Here is a 22,667-nt window from a genome sequence, read left to right on the forward strand (position 1 = left end):
CAGCTCTGCTACGTGGATGCCTCTCTCCACATACTCACCCCAAGCCCCAAGTCCTTTTCAATCTATGCCCAAGATTCTCCCCAAAGATGGATCCTTCCTTGAGGAGCTGCCCCACACTCAGCCCAGCCATGACCATCCGCTGCTTGATCCACTTACAACAGCCTCCTCACTGCCTCTCCTGACCTGCTCATCACAGAACACTGGAGGAAATTTTTAAGATGCCCCTGCCCCTGCCCTTCCCCACATAATAGGTGCCCTATTGCCTTTCACAAAGGTGCCCCACATCACTGTACTCAGATCACCTTTCAGACTGTCCCTGACATCCCTTGAAATCTAGCAGCCAGCAGCCGGCCAGGCTCCCTCCCTCCCCTTCTAAGGACCTTTCTCTGTCTGGGGTATACCCTCTTTTTTTCTCTTCTAGTACTAGGAACTGAACTCAGGGATGCTTACCATTGAGTTACATCCCTTGTCCTTTTTTTTCTTTTTTTTTTTTTTTTTTTTTTTTTTTTGTGGTGCTGGGGATTGAACCCAGGGCCTTGTGCATGCAAGGTAAGCACTCTGCCAATGGAGTTATATCCCCAGCGTCCCCAGTCCTTTTTGAGTCAGGGTCTTGCCAAGTTGCCCAGGCTGGTCTTAATATTTTGATCCTCCTGTCTGAGACACAGCCTCCTGAGAAGTGGGGTTATAGGCCACTGTGCAAGGCCAGGGTATTAGCTTCTACTTACCTTTACTTCTCAGCTCCAGTGGCAGCTCCCTGGGGAAGCTCTCCCCATGGGCCAGGGCCATTTACTCTGGGCTCTTACAGAACCCCTTGGCTCTGCTTTGGAGCACATATCTCAGTTTGTGACTTTCATTCCTTAGTGATTCTCTGATTGATATTGTGTCCTGCACCTGACTAGGGCCGGAGCTGTGTCAGCTGGCTTTCCACTGCTGTGCTGGCCAGGCCCAGCCACAGCCTACCTCAGTAAACATCTGTTGAATGGACAAATGATAGAAGGAAATGCCCACCCACCAGCACCCCCCACCCCACATACAGTTCTCTACCTGGGTCTAAATTGTGAGCCCTGGAGGGCAGGAGCACATCTTAACATCAGTATCCCTGCCTGAGCACTGGCCCAGCTTAATGGAGGGTAAAGGTTAAGTCAGAAGCAAGACAGGGATCTGAGCCCATGGAGAAGAGGGCTGAGGAGTGGGGAAGAAATGAGAAGACTGGCACAGGAACCAGAAATAGAAAATAGCAAAAGGCTCAAGGCGCAACAAACGCATCAACTCTAAAGCTCACAAAAAACTCCCTGGGACTCTCCAAATGCTTCAACTTAGTACAGAGGCGAGGGGGTGTGGGCTGAGATGGGCTGAAAGTGCTTTGCTGTTCCACTGAGATTTCTGATGTAACAAAAGCCATCATCTCACTATGTGGATTGTAGCAAAGAAATAATGCCAGTTTAATCATGGCCAAAATCCCCCAAACAATTCCACCTACACCTGAAACTTACCCATTCTGTGTCATGGCTGCTATAATTAGCTCTGGGACCTCTTGGGTAAATTCTGTCCCTTCTCGGGACTTGGGTTTCCTCAGCCACAAAACGGAGGGGCAGGGTAAGAGGACGCCTAATGTCTCCCAGCTCTGATCTTCTGTTAAAAGGGGGCTAGGAGAACAAAATGTACTGACCCAGCACTTCCTCCACGGCTGGAACTTCCTGTCTGTGTCATGGTAAAAAAAAGGAGCCTGCTGAAAGAAAGCCCATGGCTCCCAACATCTGCCTCTTAGGGTCTACCCAGCATTTACTGTTTTCGTTTATTTAACGTCTTATTTTTTTATTTTAAAAATACTTTTAATTGTAGATGGACACAATACCTTTATTTTGTTTATTAAATCTTTTTTTATGTGGCTCTGGGGATCAAACCCAGTACCTCACGTGTGCTAGGCAAGCGCTCTACCACTGAGCGGCAACCCCAGCCCCACAGTTAACGTCTTATTGAATGTTTACTATAATTCAGCTATTTTACCGATCCATAGTTTCCCATGACCAGACTCTTCACTGCTACAGCAGGCATTTACCAGACACATGTGCTACTTATGCACATATTTCCTTAAATATACACAGCTTCCTTCAACATTCACTAAGCACAAAAGAGCTTTCCTTTATTTATCAACCAACTATTTCTATTATTAATGAGAGCTAACTTTATTATTATTATCATCACTTTTTGGTGGTATCGGGGGTTGAACCCAGGGCTTCATGCAAGTTAGGCAAGTGCTTTACCACTGAGCCACATCCTCAGCTCCTTTTTATTTTTGTTTTATTTTGTAACAGAGTCTCACTAGGTTGCTCAGGCTGGCTTCACACTTGGACTCCTCCTGCTTCCTGAGTAGTGGGGATTCTGATGGTGTGCCACTGCATCTGGCAATAGCCAACTATATTAAGTACTTATTTTGTAGTGGGAAACTTTTTCCTTCTACCTGATCTTTACATTTGTCCTATGAGACAGGTGCCATCAGTCCTATTTTATAGATTTGGAAACAGAAACCCAGAGAGGTCAAATAATGCTTGTGAGGCTGCTCAGTGAGTTAAATCCAATTCTTTGGCTCCAGAGTCTATGCCTTTAACCCCTCTGCTGTCCTGGATCTCTTCCCAGGACCCACTCTATGTTCTAGATACTGGTGGCAATAAGGCAGGGTCTCAGCCTCCAGAGATCAAAGCACTTGGCTAGATATTGGGGAATACAAGAGTAGGGTTCAGCTCAGCCTTCAAGAAACCCACAATTCCTAGAAAGAAATACAACTAGTCTCAGACAGTCTAGAAAGTGCCATGAATACTCCCAGCAAGAACCCATCAGCTACAGGAAGAGGGAAAGAATCTGCAGAGGAGATGTTCAAGCTGGGGTTGGAGGGAAGGGTAGGAATGGAGAGGAATGAGTGTTTAGGCAAGAGGCTGGTGGGGGGAGAACATGAAGCACAACATGGCAGCAGGGGGACCGGCTGGCACTTTCCCCCATTCCCTCTTGCCACACTCCCTTGGGGCCCTTGCATACCTTCTCTTTGAAAAGCTGCTGGATCTCAGGCACATAACTCTCAGAGTCAGTGGCAATGTAGACTGACCGGGCGTTCAGCGCGCTCACCCAGAGCTTCACGGCCCGCCTGATTTCCTTCAGGTCCGGCAGGCACATGGTCATGGTCAGGGGGGCCGCTGTACTGCGGCTGTAGCCCACACACTGTGGAGAGGCCATGAAGTGCGAGCCTGCAGTACCGTCCTTTAGCATGGCGCATGCATTCTTCTGCAGGAGGAGTGGAGGCAGAGTTAGACAGCAACTGTCCCCAGCAGCAAGAATTGGTAAGTAGAAAAGGACAAGCAGGAAGAGCCCAGCTGCACATTTTTTGGTATGTGGGCTGGGAATGGACTCAGGGCTTTGTGCATGCTGAGCACATGCTGGACCACTAAGCTACACCCCCAGCCCCCCAACTGTTTTTTAAAAGTATGAAGGGAAGAGGGAAATGAATCATGGGAATAACAGTGATTATTTCTGAATGGTGGGATCCTGGTGTTGTAAAAACTTTTTTTCTTAGTCTTACGGGACATGGGGTAGAATAGTGAAGAGTGGTGTTGATAAGGGATAGGTTTATCTGATTCCTTACTTCAGTGGAAACACTTCTGATAGCTGTCAGGAGGTAACAATGTTTGCTGTGAATTCCAGAGAGATAGCCTTTATCAAGTTAAGGTGGGTCCGTCCATTCTATTCTTGGCTGGTTATGAGTTTTTGTTTTTAATCATGAATGGGTGTTGACTTTCTTTTATCAAATGCTTTATTATCCTCCACTGAGATCATCATGATTTTTCTTCTTTGGGTGTTAAAACCAGCATTTTACCGCTTTTGGTGAGGCTGGCTTTGAATTCACAATCCTACTGTCCTCAGCAATTTCATCGCATTCCTGGGATAGATTTTATTTGAATGTTACTTGGCTTTACCTGCTGATATTTTACTTAGAATATGTGCACTTATGTTGATTAGTGAGAATGCCTATAATTTTCCAAGTTGACCTTATCTGAATTTGGTATTAGCGTTATGCTAGTTTTAAAAAAAAAAGCATCTTTTGTCTTTTTTATCATTTTACATTCTAGGAAAGCACAGATAGGAGCTGTTCCTTGAATGTTTGGCTGAAACCACTCATAAAATATTCTGGCCCCAGGGCTAGGACTGTAGCTCAGTGGCAGAGCGCTTGCCTAGCATGGGTGAGGCACTGGGTTCTATCCTTGGCACCACATACAAAAATAAGCAACGAAAATAAAGGCATGCTGTCCATCTACAACTACAAAAAAAAAAAAAAAAATTCTGGCCTGGCTCCTTTTCCTTGTGGAAGCAGGTCAGGGAGAGAGACTAGGGGAAGTGGGATTACCTCATCAACTGACAAAGAATGAGTTTTAATATAATTCCTACATGTTTTGGTATTTTTCAATTTTCAACAATGAGCACTTCTAACATATCTATATATCGTATCTCCTTATATAAATTTAAGCAGACTGTCAATATTGGTTCTGTGATTTTCACATGGAGGGTAATTTGATGAGTTTCCATACATTTAAGCAGCCTCCAAATTCTGGGAGGATGACATCTTCATTTCCTGGGAGCACCTCCCCCCCCCCCACCCCCCCGGAACCAAGTCCATAGCTCTTTGTCAACAAGGAGTCCACTAGCTAACCACCCCGTGGGGACAGAGGACCCCTAGGTGAGGGCCTCTCAACCTGCTCCTGACCTGGACTCTGGCTTGATACTTCAGTTTATCCATAAACAAAACAAGGATACAAACGGCAGCTGTTAAAATGAGAGCTGGCTCTAGACTGCTCCAGAGTCACACTTCTGATGGGTGCTATGGCGGGATCATGGGACACAATTCCATAGACTTGGTCAAGTGAGCTCTCTCTGCCCTGGCTCGGACTTGGGGTCAATTCCTATAGATATGGCTGCTCAGCTCAGGCACATGTCAAGTGAGCCAGGGAAGGGAAGGGGAAGTTACCCAGTCAGAGCCAATGCGCAGATGAATGCCCACATAGGGCCGGATGAGGTGGGCACGGATCTGGGCCTCTCCCATCTTCACCATCTCGTCTGACCATACCATGTACTTCTGGAGTGACCTGTGTTCCTCCAGGACAGGGAACTGGGCCGGGGCCCCTGGCAAGGCGAGCACAGGATGTTCCTTTGCTGAAAATCTAGACGGGATGAGGAAAAGTCAGACAGAAAATGCACAGAGAGCCTGCCTATCACCCCCACGGAGAAAAAGATGGTATTGCACCATGCCCCAGAGACCCTGCGGAGGCCCCTGTAACATGCAAGAAGCACAAGAGGTTGTGAAATCCCAACGGGTTGATAAGAAACTTCAGTGGTGGCAACAGGCACAATATGCAATACTGTCCCGCCGCACGGAATTTACAACCCTCTTTGCTTGTTTAACAATTAAAAATTTACAGTAGAGCATTCCAGCCTTTTATATGTCAAGCTGGCTTCCAATCTGTGGTGCAGTAATTCACTCCAGGGTGGGGTGTCTGGACCAAGCCTTTGCCCTTTTACCCACACGGCGGGACTGAGACGTGCAGCTGCTTACAGAGGCAACGGCTGGGTCACACTCACAGGGACTGTGTACACTGGATTAGATCATTCATTCAACACTTTTCAAATACTTATTGATTGCTTACTATGTGTTGGGATCCAGAAAGAGAGGCATGGTTCCTGCCCTCATGGGATGTACAAAAGGTCCCAGATGTCCCCATCACAACCTCCCAGGCTCTCTTTCCCCATTTACACCATATGTGTTTTGCAATTTTTCACATCTGTCTTTTCTGTTGGACCTAGGCCTGTGGAGACAGTGCCTCTGATGCGCTTTGCAGAGCACCTGGCAAAGATAAGAGCTTAGTAAGCACATGCTGACTGACTGAATGAGGAGCAACCTATGTTCCCTCCTCAGCTAAACCCAGACTTCATCCCAGCCACATGAGACAGCTTGCTGTTCCATGAGCTGACAGCACACTTTCAAACTCCAGATCTTTATATACTGCTTCATCTTCCTGGACTACCTGCCTCTGCCAGCAAAACCCTTTTCTTAACATTAGGAAATAGGCACAGACACTCTGGAAAATAGTTTGGCAGTTAGTTTCGTATAAAACTAGACATGCAATTACCACAAGACCCAGCAATGGCACTCTTTGGCATTTATGCCAAGGAAATAAAAGCTTATTTTCATACATGAACCTCTACACTAATGTCACAGCAGCTTTATTTATAACAGTCCCAAACTGGAAACCACCCAGATGTCGATCAACAAGTAAATGGTTCAACAAACTGGCACATTTGTACCATGGAATACTACTGCAATAAAAAGGAGTCAACTATCAACACAAGCGACAACTTGGATGGCTCTCCAAGGGAATTATCCCAAGTGAAAAGAGCCAATCCCAAAGGTAACACACTATATGATTTCACTGATATAATAATGAAATGACAAAACAGAGTAGAGAACCAAAACAGAAGAGATTAGCGGTTGCCAGGGGTTAGTGATGGTGTGTGTTTGGGGAGTTAGGCGGGGTTATAAGTTGACAAAACAAGGATCCTTGCGGTGATGGAACCAGTCAGTATCTTAACTGTGGTGGTGGATAATATGAACCTACACACAGGATAAAATTGCACAGACCACACACACACAGAGGTGAGTACAAGTAAAATAGGAAACCTAAGTAAGAGAGGTGGATTGTTATCAATGTCAGTATCTTGCACTCCAGTTTTTTTTTTGTTTTGTTTTGTTTTTTTGGTATCAGGGACTGAAGTCAGGGGCACTCAACCACTGCACCATTTTGTATTTTATTTAGAGACAGGGTCTCACGGAGTTGCTTAATGCCTCGCTTTTGCTGAGGCTGGCTTTGAACTCACAATCTTCCTGTCTCAGCCTCCCAAGCCGCTGGGATTACAGGTGTGCACCACTGTACCTGGCTTGTACCATAATTTTATAAGGTGTTATCACTGAGGAAAAGAGGAAAGGGTACATGAGACCTCTATATTATTTCATACAACTGCATGTGAATCTACAATTACCTCAACAAAATCTTCAAATACAATTTTGAAATATTTCAAACCTTAAAGCAAATACAGAAAATAGCAATCCACATACCTATGACCTATATCAACAGAAACTAAAACTTTGCTTTGCTTCAGATTAAAAAAATACCCACCTAAACAAAAGCCCTATCCTAACATATTTCCCTTTCCCTCCCCTTCCCAGAAGATAATGTGTTATTATACCTGATTATACTTATCTATCTATCTACCTACCCATGACTTAGTTTCCTTATCTGTAATAGAGCTGATAACAGTTCCTACTTCATAAGGCTGTCTTTTGTGTGTGTGTGTGTGTGGTACTGAGGACTGAACCAAGGGGTTCACTGAGCTACATCACCAGCCTACTCCTCCCACCCCCTTTATTTTGCAGTCCTGAGATGGAACCCAGGGCTTTGCACATGCTAGGCAAGTGCTCTACCACTGAGCTACATGCCCAACTCCCAGGCCTTTTTAGGGCCTTACTGCGTCTTATTAAGTAACAGGCCATGTTCTAATTGCTCATGAAATTTCCATAACAGCCCTGTGAGGTAAGTTTTACTATTTTTTCTTTGGCAGATGAAGAAACTGAGGCACAAAGAGGTTATATAACGTGCAAAAGTCAAACAGCTAAGAATTGGTGGAGCTGGGATTTGAGTCTAAACAACCTCCTTCAAAACCTATGTTCTTAACTCCTAAGACTTCACTCTCTTCTCCCCACCCAGTCCAATGAGCATCTCAACATTTGAGTTTGTGACTTATTCTTCTGATTCTCAGGCCCTAGCACAGGCCTCAACACACAGTAGGTGCCATAAATACTTTCTGAATGAATGAATGAATGAGAGAGTCAGTGATATTATTAGAAAGACCAAGTCAGGCTGTCAGGAGTTGGAGGAGGAATATATTAATATTAACATACTAGCTAAAGTCCTGGCCCATACTAGGTCCTCAGATTAATACCTGAGGGTCAGGATTTTAGCTAAACTCCTTTCAGATGTCACCATAAAGAATTTTTTTAAAATATCTATTTTTTAGTTGTAGTTGGACACAATATCTTTATTTTATTTATTTATTTTTATATGGTGCTGAGGATCGAACCCAGGGCCTCACACATGTTAGGTGAGCGCTCTACCACTGAGCCACAACCCCAGCCCCCACCTCAAAGAACTTTGAAAGGAAAGCAAGCATTTTCTAATCTTCCAAGGGACTGGATCATTAGGATAAAATCAGAATTTGAGCTGTCCCCGATCTCTTGGGAAAATCCTGCAACTAACCCTTGAAGGTCTGACCCCTCTACCTGGACCAGCACAGAGTTGCCCAAGTGGGACAATATCAGCTCTGACCCAACATGCAGCAAGAAGCTAAAATTGATTTGATTATTTGCTCTGAGGTCAGAGGATGTTGTCAGGAAAGCAAGCAGGAAGTAGGGTCTTGACTAGAAAGAAAATTTGACCGTTCTACATGCCATGCCCCCTGATATTGGCCCTAGGTCAGCCCTTAGCCTGGTCACTATCCAGCAGAAGGCAGCTGGCTCTAGGGCTCACTTTCACTACTTCACCCATGTTGCTAAGATTCTCCAACAGGTCGGGGTTCCTCTCTGCACAGCATCCATTCAGCATACCTTTGTGGATGGACATCATGCTGAGTGCAGAGGACACAGGGACCTTAGAATGTCAGGGCCAAGGGCTGGGGATGTGGCTCAAGCGGTGGCATGCTCATCTGGCATGCGTGCAGCCCAGGTTCAATCCTCAGCACCACATACAGAAAAGGATGTTGTGTCTGCCAAAGATTTAAAAATATGTATGTGTGTGTATATATATATATATGTATATATATATATATATACATATATATATATATATATATGTATGTATGGGTTCTCTTTCTCTCTCTCTTAAAAAAAAAAAAAAAAAAAAAAAAAAGAATGTCAGGGCCTTGCTTTTGATGTCCCTGCCAGAAAAGACTACCTTCTTTCCAGCTCTTTGCAAAGCTGGCTCCCTCTCATCCTTCAGGTCTCAGTCTGATTTCTCCTGTTTATGTCCTCTTGGGGAGGGTGCAGGCTGGGAGAATGACATATTATGTATCTTTATAAGAATGGTTCAACAAGGTGGCCCATAGCCTCCCAACAGGAAATGTACCATAAATACCTGCTGAATTAAAGCTCTGCTGTGGTATTCATAGACTCAGAACCAGCAGAGCTGAAAAGAACCTCAGAAATCACTTGGTTGGAGAGAATTATCTGTCTTCTTTTCCTATAATCCAACTTTCAGCTAGATACTTGGAAGCTCAAAATAAAGACATTTCTCCAAATTTCTTGCAGTGAGGCATGGCTTATGGGTCTTTGCACTAGTCAGTGAGATGTAAACAAAAGAGTTACAATGAATTTTTAGGAAGGCTCCTTAAAAAGGCGAGGCTATCTGGATGCAATGGTGCAGGCATGTAGTCCCAGCTACTCAAGAGGTTGAGGCAAGAGGATTGCTTGATCTTAAGAGTTCAAAGCCAGCACAGGTAACACAGTACGCCCTCTTTAGTGGGGTCGGGAGGAGGGCAGGGCTTTGCCTTTCTTCTGCCCCTTTTGACCTCCAAGTTGCCTGGAATATGATGTGTGATGGCCAGAGCTTCATATCTCATCTTGGCCCAGGAGGTCATACTGTGGATAAAAGCTAGTAGGACAGGGCTGGGGATTTGGCTCAAACGGCAGCGTGCTAGCCTGGCATGCGCAGGGTGCTGGGTTCAATCCTCAGCACCACATAAAAAATAAAATAAAGATGCGTGTCCACCGAAAACTGAAAAATAAATATTAAAAAAAAAAAAAGCTAGTAGGACAAACGAGTAGAAAGACAGGAGCCTTATTCCCGATGCCACTATGGAAGTGCCACCCTGCCCTGGACTGCACATTCCAATACTTCATTTACTTAAGAACAGTAAACTCTATGTTAGTCTGCAGTTATTTTTGGGTTTTCGGTTACATGTACCCTAACTTAAGTTCAATATGCCTTAAATCTGTGGCCCACAAAGTACTTTTACTTTATTTGGAGGCCTGATATACAAGAGAGTTAAGTACTGGTTGAAGGTAGTGGACAGGAGGAACTGAGCCCTTCCAACTTGGTCTCTGGGGGACCCTTCTGGTCCCCACAACGGCTCTGCAAGCAGTTCTCAGGAACTCTTTGGAAACCACTGATCTACTTGGTGGGGACTGATCTTGCTCACCCCTTCCTTTTATAGATGGAGCACTGAGGCCAGAAAAGGGCAACAGCTGCCCAGTCATACAATGAGTCCAGGTATAGCTTCACCCTTGGGTTCTACTCTACACTCTACCTTCCATCCCCAAGGACAATTTTTTTTTTTACAGAAAGCAATTGTCTGCTTACAAAATAGTTAAAATAAAATACTCTCTCACACTTGTAAAACTGATCATCCACAGGCTCCTAACAGTTTGCCTCACAAAGGCCTATAAAGTACTGTACAGTCTGGCCCCTGCTTTCTTATATGGCAGTTCATCCATCTATCTGTCTATCTATTTCTTTATCAATTATACAGGGGATTGATCCCAGGAGTACCTTACCGCTGAGCTACATCCCCAGCCCATTTTTTTTTTTTTTTTGAGACAGGATCTCACTACGTTGCTGAGGGTTTTACTAAAATGCTTCAGCTGGCCTTGAACTTGAGATCTGCCTGTCTCAGTCTCCTGAGTTGCTGGGATTACAAGCATGTACCACCATGCCTGGCTCTTGTGTGGCGAATAAAGATAGCCATCAAAACCAGGCATGGTGGTGTGCAGCTATAGTCCCAGGTACTCAGGAGGCTGAAGTGGGAGGACCACTTGAGCCCAAGAGTCCAAAACCAGCCTGGACAATATAGTGAGACACAAGACACTAAGACACCATCTCAAAACAAATAAAACAGATGAGCAAAATAACATTCAAGAAAAAAATGGCCATCAAAACTTTGAATCTCCTCCCATAGGTGAGTTCTATGTTCCTCACAATTTGACAGCAGTGACACTATGCAGGTTGCCAGGCCAGGCATTAGGGAGCCAGCAGTTTCTACTTTCTGTCTCTTGGGACACTGCCTGAATGCTCCCTCTCAGAAACTAGTTCTCATGCTGTAAAACCTCAGGCCACAGGAGAGATCATGTATACACCGGCTGTGGATGGTCCCAGCTGATCTCCCTGGTGATACCCAGCATCATCATCAGTCACGAGTGAGATGTGGCCACGTAACTGAATCAAGCCTTCAGATGACTTGAGTCATGGCAGCTGACTGCAGCCATAAGAGAACCACATGCAAACACCACCCAGCGAACACAAGAGTCCATCAAGAGATGAATGGAGCCAGGCACCGTGGTGCATGCCTGTAATCCCAGAGGCTCAGGAGCCTGAGGCAGGAGGATTGCAGGTTCAAAGGAAGCCTCAGTTGTGGCTCAGCAGTAGAGCACTCGCCTAGCATGTGCGGGGTGCTGTGTTCAATCCTCAGCACTCATTAAAATAAAATTAAGGTACTGTGTCCAACTAAAACAAAATATTAAAGAAAAAATAGTAGGTCTCAGTAACTTAGCAAGGTACTAGGTAACTTACTGAGACCCTATCTCAAAGTAAAAAAAAGACACTAAGATGTGGCCTAGTGAAGCACCACTGAGTTCGATCCCTGGTTGAAAAAAAAAAAAAAAAAGAGAGAGAGATGAATGGACATGCAAAATGTGTTATATACATACAAGCAATACTACTCAGTCTTAAAAAGACTGAGGTTCTGACATGAGCCACAATACTGATGAACCTTGGAGACGTTTTTTCTTTTTCTTTTTTTTTTTTTTAAAGAGAGAGAGAGAGAGAGGAGAGAGAGAGAGAGAGAGAGAGAGAGAGAGAGAGAGAGAGAGAGAGAGAATTTTTAATATTTATTTTTTAGTTCTCGGCAGACACAACATCTTTGTTGGTATGTGGTGCTGAGGATCGAACCCGGGCCGCACGCATGCCAGGCGAGCACGCTACCGCTTGAGCCACATCCCCAGCCCCAAGGAGACATTTTTTCTACATGAAATAAACCAGACACAAAAAGGCAAATACTGAATGATTCCACCTATAACAGGTTCACAGAATAGGTGATTTTTTTAATTTGTTTGGTTGGTACCAGGGATTGAACCTAAGGGTACTCACTCACTGAGCTACATCCCCAGCCCAATTTTGTATTTTATTTAAAGACAAAGTCTCACTGAGTTGCTTAGTGCCTCACTGTTGCTGAGGCTGGCTTTGAATTTGCAATCCTCCTGTCAGCCTCCTGAACTGCTGGGATTACAGGCATGCACCCCACACCTGGCAAGTAGGTGAATCTGTAAAGACAGAAAGCAAGTTACCAGGGAGTCTGCTACTTCAACCTTTGTGACCTCAGGCAAGTAACTTCACTCCTCTCTGCTTCCATTTCTTTATGTGTTAAGCACAGATGACAATATATCCTGTAGACTCATGGAAAGATTAAACCCAAGTCAATACATTTGAAGACTTAAGAACAGTACCTGGCACATTTTAAGCATGAAATAAATATCAGCTCTTATTATTTCTTTAAGACTTATATACACAGCCAGGCTCAGTGACACATGCCTATAATCCTAGAAACTCAAGGGGCTAAGCCAGGAGGATCATCCCAAATTCAAGACCAGCCTAGGCAATTTAGCAAGACTCTGCTTCAAGCTGGGTGTGGTGGCACTTGCCTGTAATCCCAGCAACTCAGGAGGCTGAGGCAAGAGGATTGCAAGTTCAAGGTCAGCCTTAGCAATGTAGAAAGGATCTAAGCAAATTTGTGAGACCTCTTCTCAAAATAAAAAAGTAATGTTGCTCAGTGGTTAAATACTCCTGGATTCAATCTCAAGCAGCACCCTCAAATTCCTCAAAATAAAAAGGGCTGGGGATGTAGTTCAATGGCAGAGTTCCCCAAGTTCAATCCCCACAATGGGGGAAAATTTTTACATACAGATCCTAGAAGCCTACACAACAGGTCTAGGACCTTGAGCACATTATTTAACTTCATCAAGCCAGTTCAGACCTGTAAAATGGAAATTGAGGGCTGGGGATCTGTAGCTCAGTGGCAGTATGTTTGCCTAGCATATGTGAGGTCCTGTGTTCAATCCCTAACACTAAAAATTTTTAAAAGTGGGGGGACTGATAATAGCCATTTTATAAAATCTCATATAAAAAAGGCACGTGAGAGCTAACTTTGGCTGGCCACTTATTATATGCTATGCATTTTTGCTATGCGTCTTCTATGGTAGGAGAAGATACTGTTACTACTCTTTCCACTAACCCAAGGAAGAAATTGGAGCCAGAGAGCTGGAGTGGCTTTTCCAGAGATTCCTGAGAAGGAGGCTGAGCTGTGTCAGAGCTTTGGATTGTCTTACTCCTGACCCTGTGCTTGTTTTCTACATCTGTCTACCTCTGGCCTACTGAATGCCAAGTGCTATGACTATGCCTGAATTCATATGTTCCTCTCGTCTCCTAACCAGCCTGACTGCTAAGACCAGGCTCTTTCCTGCCATGCCACAGTCCATACCCTATGTGAGTTATCATCACCAGGACTAGATTACAGCTCCCCAGGGTGGGGGCAGAGGGGAGAGGGTTGGGAGTGCTGGATGCCCATGAGCCCCATGTCCCTCCCTGACCCCATCACTTCTGCCCCTTCATTTTTACACATTACCTGTGGCTTCTAAGTACTGATTCACACATGACAAACGCTCTATAAATATTTCACAGCCTCTGCCTGTGCCCTGCTAACCTATTTTTTCTTAATAGGGCCTACTGGCATACAATTAATAAAGCATATCCAGTAATTATCAGGATGACATCACTTCTCAGTCTGCAACTGAATCTGTTCTCTAAGAGCTGTTTCCAATTTTCACCTTGTGAAGAAGAAGGCACAGGGGAGTGATTCTCACGCCCGGAGGAGGAAATCGAGATGCATGCGACTGCACAATGTTCTTTTTATGACATCCCTTATCAGCCAATAAACTCTTGCTCAACTTGTGGCAGGTCAATGTCCCACCGTGTCAGGCTTTGAGATGGGAACAGATCACACAGAATCACAAGTTCAACAGACAGAGTGCCTACACCTTTCATCTCACACATCAGGGTGGAGTAGAGGGGAGAGGGTTAGGAGTGCTGGATGCCCATGAGCCCCATGTCCCTCCCTGACCCCACCACTGCTGTCCCCTCAAAGTACCTCTGAATCCATTGTTCTTTGTAGGAAGCGCTGAAGGAAATGCCTGTAAAAAGTTCCGACTTATTGAAACTCACATGAAACTGATCCCAGAATGGGCCAAAGGGGTTTCCTTCCTGTAAGAAAAGAGTGATGGAAGACTCACTATCCAGGGATGGGGCTAAGGAACTGTAGGGGAACCCTGGGTGCTCTGACTCAGGATGAAATACCCTCTTAGGATGGCTCCCTAGGCTGAGGGCTGAAAAGAGTTGCTTGGTTTCCATTCCAGTTTCCAGTAGGAAATATTCTCTAGTGTTTGATAGTCTTTCCCATTCACAAGTCAAGTTCCACCACCCCTGAAGAACTGGTGGGCCCAAGGAGGAACAGACCTTGGGATTGGATCCATGGACTAGAGCTTCAGTAGACTTTCAAGACTGGCTAATAGACCACCCTTGTTTTCCAACATGGAATCCAAGGCTCAGAGAAAGTAAGACACATGCCCAATATCACACAGCATGTGAGGGCATTGCTGAAGCTGTAAGCTAGATCTCCTTTCTCAAATTTCAAGGTTCTGCTAACCACTCTCCCCAAACTGCAGCATCCATACTGAATGATAGATTTGGGGATTATTTTATTCCCAAAGTGCCAGAAATTTGCAAATTTCTACTAATAAAATATGATACTTCTCATCTACCTTCTGAGAGGCAAAAAAGTCTTCAAGTTAAGAGGATGGACAAAGAAGCCAAATTATCTGGGGATGAATCCCAGCTCTACCACATCTGCTGTATGAATTTGAGCAAAATTTTGAACCTCTTTGCCATATTCAACATCCTGTCTATGTAATGGGTATATCATTAGTACTTTCTTCATGGAGCAGTTTGAGATTAAATGAATTAATACGCACAGAACTCTTAGTATGGCATCTGACATAATGAGGATTAGTTATTATTATTGATATGGCACCTTACACTTCACAAGCATTCTTATACCTGACATTTTCTGAGAAAGAAGGAACAGAGACTAGCATTTCCATTTTTTTTTTTAAGTTTCCTCATTTGGCTGTTTTTTTTTTTTTTTTTTTGTTTGTTTTCAATGGACCTTTATTTTATTTATTTATATGTAGTGCTGAGAATTGAACCCAGTGCGTCATATGTGCTAGGCAAGTGTTCTACCTACCAGTGAGCTACAACCCCAGACCTAGCATCTCTGTTTTGTAGGTAGAAATTAAGGCTCAAAGAAGCAAATTCTGGACAAGGTGACACTGCTGATAAATGCCAAAAATAAACCTAAATCTCCATCTTCTATTCTAAGTCCTTCTGGGACCCTCCCCTACATAACGTGCTACTACACAATCTCAGGAGTCCAGTGGACATAGAACAGGCAGAAAGGGCCCCCAAGGGGCTGGGGCTGGGGCTCAGTGGTGGAGCACTTGCCTAGCATGTGTGAGGCACTGGGTTCAATTCTCAGCACCACATAAAATAAATAAACAAACAAATAAATAAAGATATTATGTCCATCTATAACTTGAAAAAAAAGATAAAGAAAGGGCCCCCAGGCTCACAGGACCCACCTTCATGGGGCACGTCTTCTTATCAGGGCTTCGCTGTGCTGCCACCTCAAAGCAGTATGCCACCCGCTTCTCGGGGGGCCAGTGGGTGGGAGCCAGCTTCTCCATGAAGTCCTCCAGGCTGATGACCCGATGGTAAGCCTGGAGGGGCTCCAGCTTGAAGTACTTCTGGTAGGACACATGGAGCTACGGGAAAAGGAGGGGCAAAGGTCCTACCTCAGTGTTCCAGTTTAGAGACATTAACTAAAACCATACACTCCTATTTCCAGACACTGCAGATTACGTGACAATGAAAAACTTTTGTTAAAAGACACCAAAATAGGCTCAAGACATAGCTCAATAGTAGAGTACTTGCTGAGCATGTGTGAGGCCCAGGGTTTGATCCTTAGCACTGAGAAAAAGAACACTAAAGTCAGGACAGAGACTAAATGGGGGGATGAAATCTGCAAATTCAAAAGTGAATAGTAGTATCCCTCATGCTAAAAAATGACAGCTAATCTATATGACAAATAATGGGCAAAGGATAGAGGTGAATAACTCACAGCAAAGGAAACCCAAATAGCCAATACTCTCAACTGATGTGCAACCTCACCAATAATTAGGAAAATGCAAATTACAGTTATGAAGAGACATCACTTCTCGCCCAGGAGGCCAGCAAAACATTTAAATGCTAACACTAATTGTAATAAAGGATGTGGGAGTTAGGCACTCTCACACATGGCTGGCAGCTGACCTGTATATTTTGGACAAACCACTTTGGGGATGCAAGCTGTCAGCATTTTAATTCAATACAATTAAAATGTTCCTTCTACTGTTAGGTATTTGCCCTGGAGAAGTTCTTGCACTTTTCACTGGAGTTGAGTACAAGGATGCTCAATGATACAGTGGAAGAATAGGGAAGAGCACAGAAATTACACCCAATACACTGAATCTATGGAGTGGCTGCCTCTGGGGGTGGGGAAAGGGACTGGGATTTGCACAGAGGCCAAGAGAAGTTGTCCTACACCAACTTTATCTGCAATGCTTCATTTCTTTTATTAACAAAAAGAAAAAGTGAAGCAAAAAGGAGACAGTATTAATGATCACTTTTAGCAGTGATATATGAGTGATGGTTGTATTCATCTTTGTATTCTTTTTAGATTAAAAAAAATTAAACACCATGGAATAAAACTTGAACTTCATCCTATTGGTCAGGATTTCCTAAACATGTTGCACTAGTTCAGATGGATAAAAGGTTCTACATAAAGGAGCTCCAGAGCTAACGAAGCCAAGGAAATGCTATTTTAAGTTGCTCCTTTATTGCAGCAGGTCTTTTTAGGGCCTTAAACACGCTAATGTGCATTGTGAATCTGAAAATTTTGGGGGATAAGGAATTAAGACTATTTCCAGGAATTAAGGAATTAAGACTATTTCAACTATGGCACCCTTCTAAGACTGGAAATTGGAGTTCCAATGAATAGATTTTAGACACCTTAGCTATTTGCAATGATAGTATAGCTGAAGGATTTTTTTAATATTCATTTTTTAGTTATAGGCAGACACAATACCTTTATTTTATTTTTATGTGGTGCTGAGGATCAAACTCAGTGCCTCATGCATGCTAGGTGAGCGCTCTACCTCTGAGCCACAACCACAGACCCAAGCTGAAGGATTTTTTTAGCACAAAAAAATATTGAAAGATCATTCTGGTGGCAGAGGAGAGAGGAATTAGGAGGTTACTGCAATGGTCTTTTTCTTTGTTCAAGTATCATTCAGCATGCGCTCACTGGGCAGCTTCCACACATTTAAGTGAGAGATGGAGCAGCTCAGACAGATCAAGATGCAAAGGAAGGTGAAACAGGGGTTGTATGTATGTACATAAGGAGAGGCACAAAGGGGAACCTTTAGGTTCCTGGCTTGGCATCCAGGTGAATGGTGTGGCATAAAATAAGGCTGGGATTACAGACAGTGACAGGTTTGTGGGGAAAGATGCCAAGTTCAGTTCGGGCTATGATCTGAGATATCTGAAGGACATCCAAGTAGACTCAAAGGTCTAGGAGTCAGAAATTCAGGCTTGTGATCAAAGAGTGTTAGCCATACATAAATTGGATAGGTACATGGAAAACAGTGAAAGCTATGAGAGTCAACAGAAATTTATAGCAAAGCAAATAATGATAATAATAGCAACTACTACTTATTGAGTGTTGATTTAGTGCCAGGTATTATACTCATTACTCTACAAGGATTTATTCATCAATTCTACCACTCCAGTATACTTATAAAGAAACCTGGGCATACAGAACCTAGGTGACTCATCTGAGCCCACAGAGCTCGAAAATAGAAAGAGGACACACACCAACAACTAAACAGTGGATGGAGAGAGAGGTGCTCCCAGCACAACACAAAGAGGGAAATGCTGACAGGTCAGGGCTGTGGCAGGAATCAGTGGTGTCCTGGAAGCCAGGGGAATAAGAAATTTTAGGAAGGAGAGAGACTCACAGGAAGTCAGGTGAGATGAAGACTGAGAAATAAACCCTGGATTTGGCAATTCTGAGGTCCCTGGTGACCTCAGTGAGAACAGTCACAGCAGAGAAGGAAAGCCCAATTGGGGCAGGTTGAGTAACCCACAGAAATAAAGGAAGTGGAGACTCACAACTAGCCAAGACCATAAGGAGAGAGCAAGCAAGTTAGAGGGAGGTGGATGGGCAACATCTAAAGGTAAGAGTGAGGAAAAAAAAAAAACAAAAACAAAAACTGAGAACGCTGACAGGTCCCAGAACTGAGAACTTCTCGTGTCCTAGGTTCTTCGCATTGAGCTCAGGTGACTCTAAGGAGGAGGCAGATGACAACATCCCAGGCATGGTACCATCATTAACCCATTCAGTTCTTACACGGGATATAGGGACAGTTATTACCAAGCTATTTTAAAGAAGAGGAAACTGGTTGGGCTGTGATGCATGCATGTAATCCCAGCAACTCGGAGGGCTGAGGAAGGAGGATTGTAAATTCAAAAACAACCTCAGCAACTTAGTGAGGCCCTAAGCATCTTAGTGAGACCCTGTCTCAAAATTAAAAAAATAATAATAAAAAGGGCTGGGGATGTGGCTCAGTGGTTAAGCACCCTGAGTTGAATCCCTGGTACTTAAAAAAAAAATGAGGGGGGCTGGGGATGTGGCTCAAGTGGTAGCGCGCTCGTCTGGCACGCGTGCGGCCCGGGTTTGATCCTCAGCACCACATACCAACAAACTTGTTGTGTCTGCCGATAACTAAAAAAAAAATAAATATTTAAAAAAAAAAATGAGGAAACAGAGGTACAAAAAGGTACCTTGCCCAGGTCACACAATTAGTTAAGTGGATAAGCTAAGCTCTGGTCTCAGATACTCCGGCTTTTAATTTCAATCCCTCCAGGGCTTGGCTATAGCACCATGGTAGGATGCTTGCCTAACATTCACAAAGCCCTGGGTGTGATTCCCCATCACTTGTAAGAGGGGTGGAAAAGGACTGGAAATGGAAACTCAAATTCCTGTATGAAAAATGGAAAATAAAACCTGTGGGACTCAGGAGGCTGAAGCAAGAGGATCGATCACAAGTTCAAAGCCAGCCTCAGCAACTTAGCAAGACCCTAAGTAACTTAGTGAGATCTTGTCTCAAAATAAAAAATAAAATACAAAGGGCTGGCTCAGTGGTTTAGTGCTCCTGGTTTCAATTCCTGGTATAAAAAAACAAAAGACCAATCTATGCAGAGAAAAGGTTTTATAAATAAAATGTAGTGTTTTGTATATACTTAGTGTTATTTCTATTAAAGTTTTTTGTCAATTCATTAAATACTAATCAGGCCCATGGGATATGGTGTGAACAAAGGCAGACATGGGGTCATTAAGACACAAAGATAAGCCAGGAATCAGAAGATGCTAAGCAGACCATGCTGAGGGAGTCCCCTGATGGGATAAGAGGCAGTACTGCAACCAGAATACTTGGGGTTGTGGTCTTGGCCTCAGTTTCTTTCTTTCTTCTTCTTCTTCTTTTTTTTTTTTTTTTTTTTTTTTGGTACTAGGGATTTAACCCAGGGATATTTAACCACTAAGCCATATCCCCAGCCCTTTTTTATTTTTTGAGACAGGGTCTTGTTAAGTTGCTTAGGGCCTTGTTAAGTTGCTGACACTGGCTTTGAATTTGCAATCCTCCTGCCTCAGCTTGAGAAGCTGCTGGGATTACAGGCATGCACCAATGAACTCAGCAACCTCAGTTTCTTCTTCAAAACTGATAATTATATCCATCTTTTTTTTTTCATTATTAGGGATTGAACCCAGGGGTACTCAACCATTAAGTCACATCTCCAGCCTCTTTCATTTTTTTATTTTGAGACAGGGTCTGGCTAAATTGCTGAGGTTGGCCTTGAACTTACCATTCTCCTATCTCAGACTGGGATTATAGGCATACACTATTGTGCCCTGCACCCATCACCTACTAATGGGAATGCACAGATGGTGGAATCAATCAGGACTAGAAATGGAAACTTTAGGTCTCAAACTCTGAAGTCAGACAGACATGGGTTTAAATTCTAGGTCTACTACTCCTATAAGCTGTGTGACCTTGGGCAAGTTACCTAACCTCTCTAAACCCCAGTTTCCTCATGAGGATGAGAGGTGGGAGAAATGAGCTAATCCTCATGCAGTGCTCAGAATAGAGTCAGCACACAGCAGGTACTGGAAAAATGTTAGCCATTGTTATTCCAGGGAAGAAGAGTTCTGAGTAGAGAGTAAGACAAACTCAGAGGAGTAGGAGGTAAAGCCCAGAGGACTTGGAGGTCAAGCAGAAGTCAGCAAGACTGAGGAAGCGTGGACAAGGGCCAAGGTCAGTGGGAAGTACTCACATTGGTGAAGGGAGGTTTGTGATGCTGGTACTCAATCCACGGAGGTACAGCCAAGGTGCGGTTCAACAACTTTGCAAATGCCAGGGAGCCCAAGAAGTGATCAGCCTGGTTCCCAAAGCGCCCTGGAAATGGTATGTTGTGGCTAAGGTGAGGCCTCGGGCATCAAGGACATTGGGCACCCAGGGATGGGGAGAGCCAGGATACCAAGGAGAGCTAGGAGAGCAAGTCGGACTCCTGAGTCTGGTATTCAAGGCCCTATAGGTTCTGCTCCTTAAGCCTCAGCAACTCCAGATTCCCTGCTATTTCCCCCAACATAACTCTACAATTCTCACACTACCCCTATCCCTAAGATCCATTCACAAACCCCCATCCAGTTGCATTCTCCCAAGTTGGATGTTTCTTTTTTTCTTTTTTTTAATATTTATTTTTTAGTTGTAGATGGACACAATATCTTATTGTATTTTTTTTTTTTTTTATGTGGTGCTGAGGATCGAACCCAGGGCCTCGCACATGCTAGGCGAGCTCTCTACTGCTGAGTCACAATCCCAGCCCTTGGATTTGAGTTTCTTCAATTCTTTTCCTCAAATGTCTTTTCTCATTTCCTGGCTTTTCATACTGGCTGTTTTCTCAGCCTGTGAATGCCTCAGGTGGAAGGATTGTATCTGATTCCTTTTGCTATCCCCAGCATGATCTCCATGCTAGGATACAGGAGCAAGCATGGATAAGATCTCTCTCCTCAAGGCACTCAGTGCCGATGGGGAGATACTACACATGAAAACAAATACATAATGATGACTTTTTTAAAATTTCAAGAAAGAAAGGATGATGATGGAAACTAGTAAGGAGATTACTTGGGTAGAAATTAGTCAAGTCCTCTCTGGTGACATTTATGCTGAGACCTGGAGGATAGGAAGGAGCTGGCAGGGCAAAAGTGAACCGGAGGGCATTCCTTACACACCTGGGTGTGAGGAAAAGAGAGGCTGCAGTTGGAGGGTTAGGAGAGAAGGGAGTTGTGGAGGTGAACAGCAGTTGACCAATTAATGCAGCTGCCCAAGGGCCATGGTCAGGAGCCTGGAGGCCATTGGAGGATTCTAAGAAGGAATTACTTTTACAATGATACTTCATTCCACTGAAACTGCACTCTTCGCTGGCCCTTAGATTCTTCCTTACACTGATCTCTTTTATTTTACTGTAGTTTTCATTATCTTTGAAAAAATCATGTACTTACTTATTTTTCACGTTTATCTTCTACTGTCTATTTTCCCCATTTAAAACACAGCTCTAAAAGGGGATGGGGTTTATTTGTCTCATCACCTCCGTACTCTCAGAACAGAGAACACAGCCTGGCACAGAAAAGGTATCCCATAAATATTTGTTGAACGAATGAAAAAAATCGCTTGGAGCTAGCATGGATCAGTGACATCAGATCCTGCCCCACTAACTCCATTTACTGAACTCCAGGCTGGCTTAAACCTCGAGTAAATCACATAACCTCTCCCAACCTCATTTTTCTCATCCATCAAATGGAAAGGTGGACACCGTGGCCCTCTGTGCCCTCGCAAATAGGGCAGAGGGGAGAAGCGCAGACCCTGCAACGCTCTGGGGATTTCTCCTGGACCTGTCAAGGAATCTGAGCGCCTCAGAGGAGTGGCTGCTCTCCCGGTCTCAGTTTCTCCATGAGCAGAGAGCTCGGGAGGCCTTACCCATGCAGGGGCAGTAGAGCAGGTAACCGGCCGGGTCCCAGGAGCCCGTGGGCAGCCCGGGGAGAGGCAGAAGCAGTAACAGCAGAGACGCACACAGTGCCAGAGGCCGCAGCGCCCGCGCGGCGGCGCCCATGTCGGCTCCAGAGCCGGAGCGCGCCAGAGAGAAGAGGAGGGGAGGAAAGGAGGGGCGCGAGCGTCCGCCCCGCTCCCGTCGGTCCCTGCGCGCCGCCCGCGCGCCGCCCCGGCCGCTCTAGCCCGCCGGCGGGCGGGACCATAGAGAGCCCGC

The 22,667-nt window shown here is 44.5% G+C and overlaps 1 protein-coding gene across 5 annotated transcripts in view; it reads right to left on the reverse strand.

The window, feature by feature from the left end:
• The window catches only part of POFUT1 (protein O-fucosyltransferase 1), a 29,126-nt gene extending 6,493 nt beyond the window's left edge, over positions 1–22,633 (reverse strand). For 4 of the 5 annotated variants that reach the window (XR_014021368.1, XR_014021369.1, XR_014021370.1 and 1 more), the window contains exons 1-6: positions 22,382–22,632; positions 20,679–20,800; positions 15,830–16,012; positions 14,284–14,396; positions 5,012–5,204; positions 3,034–3,276 (exon numbers count right to left, since the gene is read on the reverse strand). Coding sequence is in view for 2 of the 5 variants with exons in the window: in XM_081289183.1 (XP_081145309.1) it covers positions 3,034–3,276; positions 5,012–5,204; positions 14,284–14,396; positions 15,830–16,012; positions 20,679–20,800; positions 22,382–22,514 (987 nt within the window). In the remaining 3 variants the exon portion in view is untranslated. Of the gene's footprint in view, positions 1–3,033; positions 3,277–5,011; positions 5,205–14,283; positions 14,397–15,829; positions 16,013–20,678; positions 20,801–22,381 lie in introns of all 5 variants that reach the window. The other variant, XM_081289184.1, reaches the window with a different exon arrangement.
• Between the last annotated feature and the right edge of the window lie 34 nt (positions 22,634–22,667).

Source organism: Spermophilus citellus, assembly GCF_964194105.1.
Source record: "Spermophilus citellus genome assembly, chromosome: 4".
NCBI lineage: Eukaryota > Metazoa > Chordata > Mammalia > Rodentia > Sciuridae > Spermophilus > Spermophilus citellus.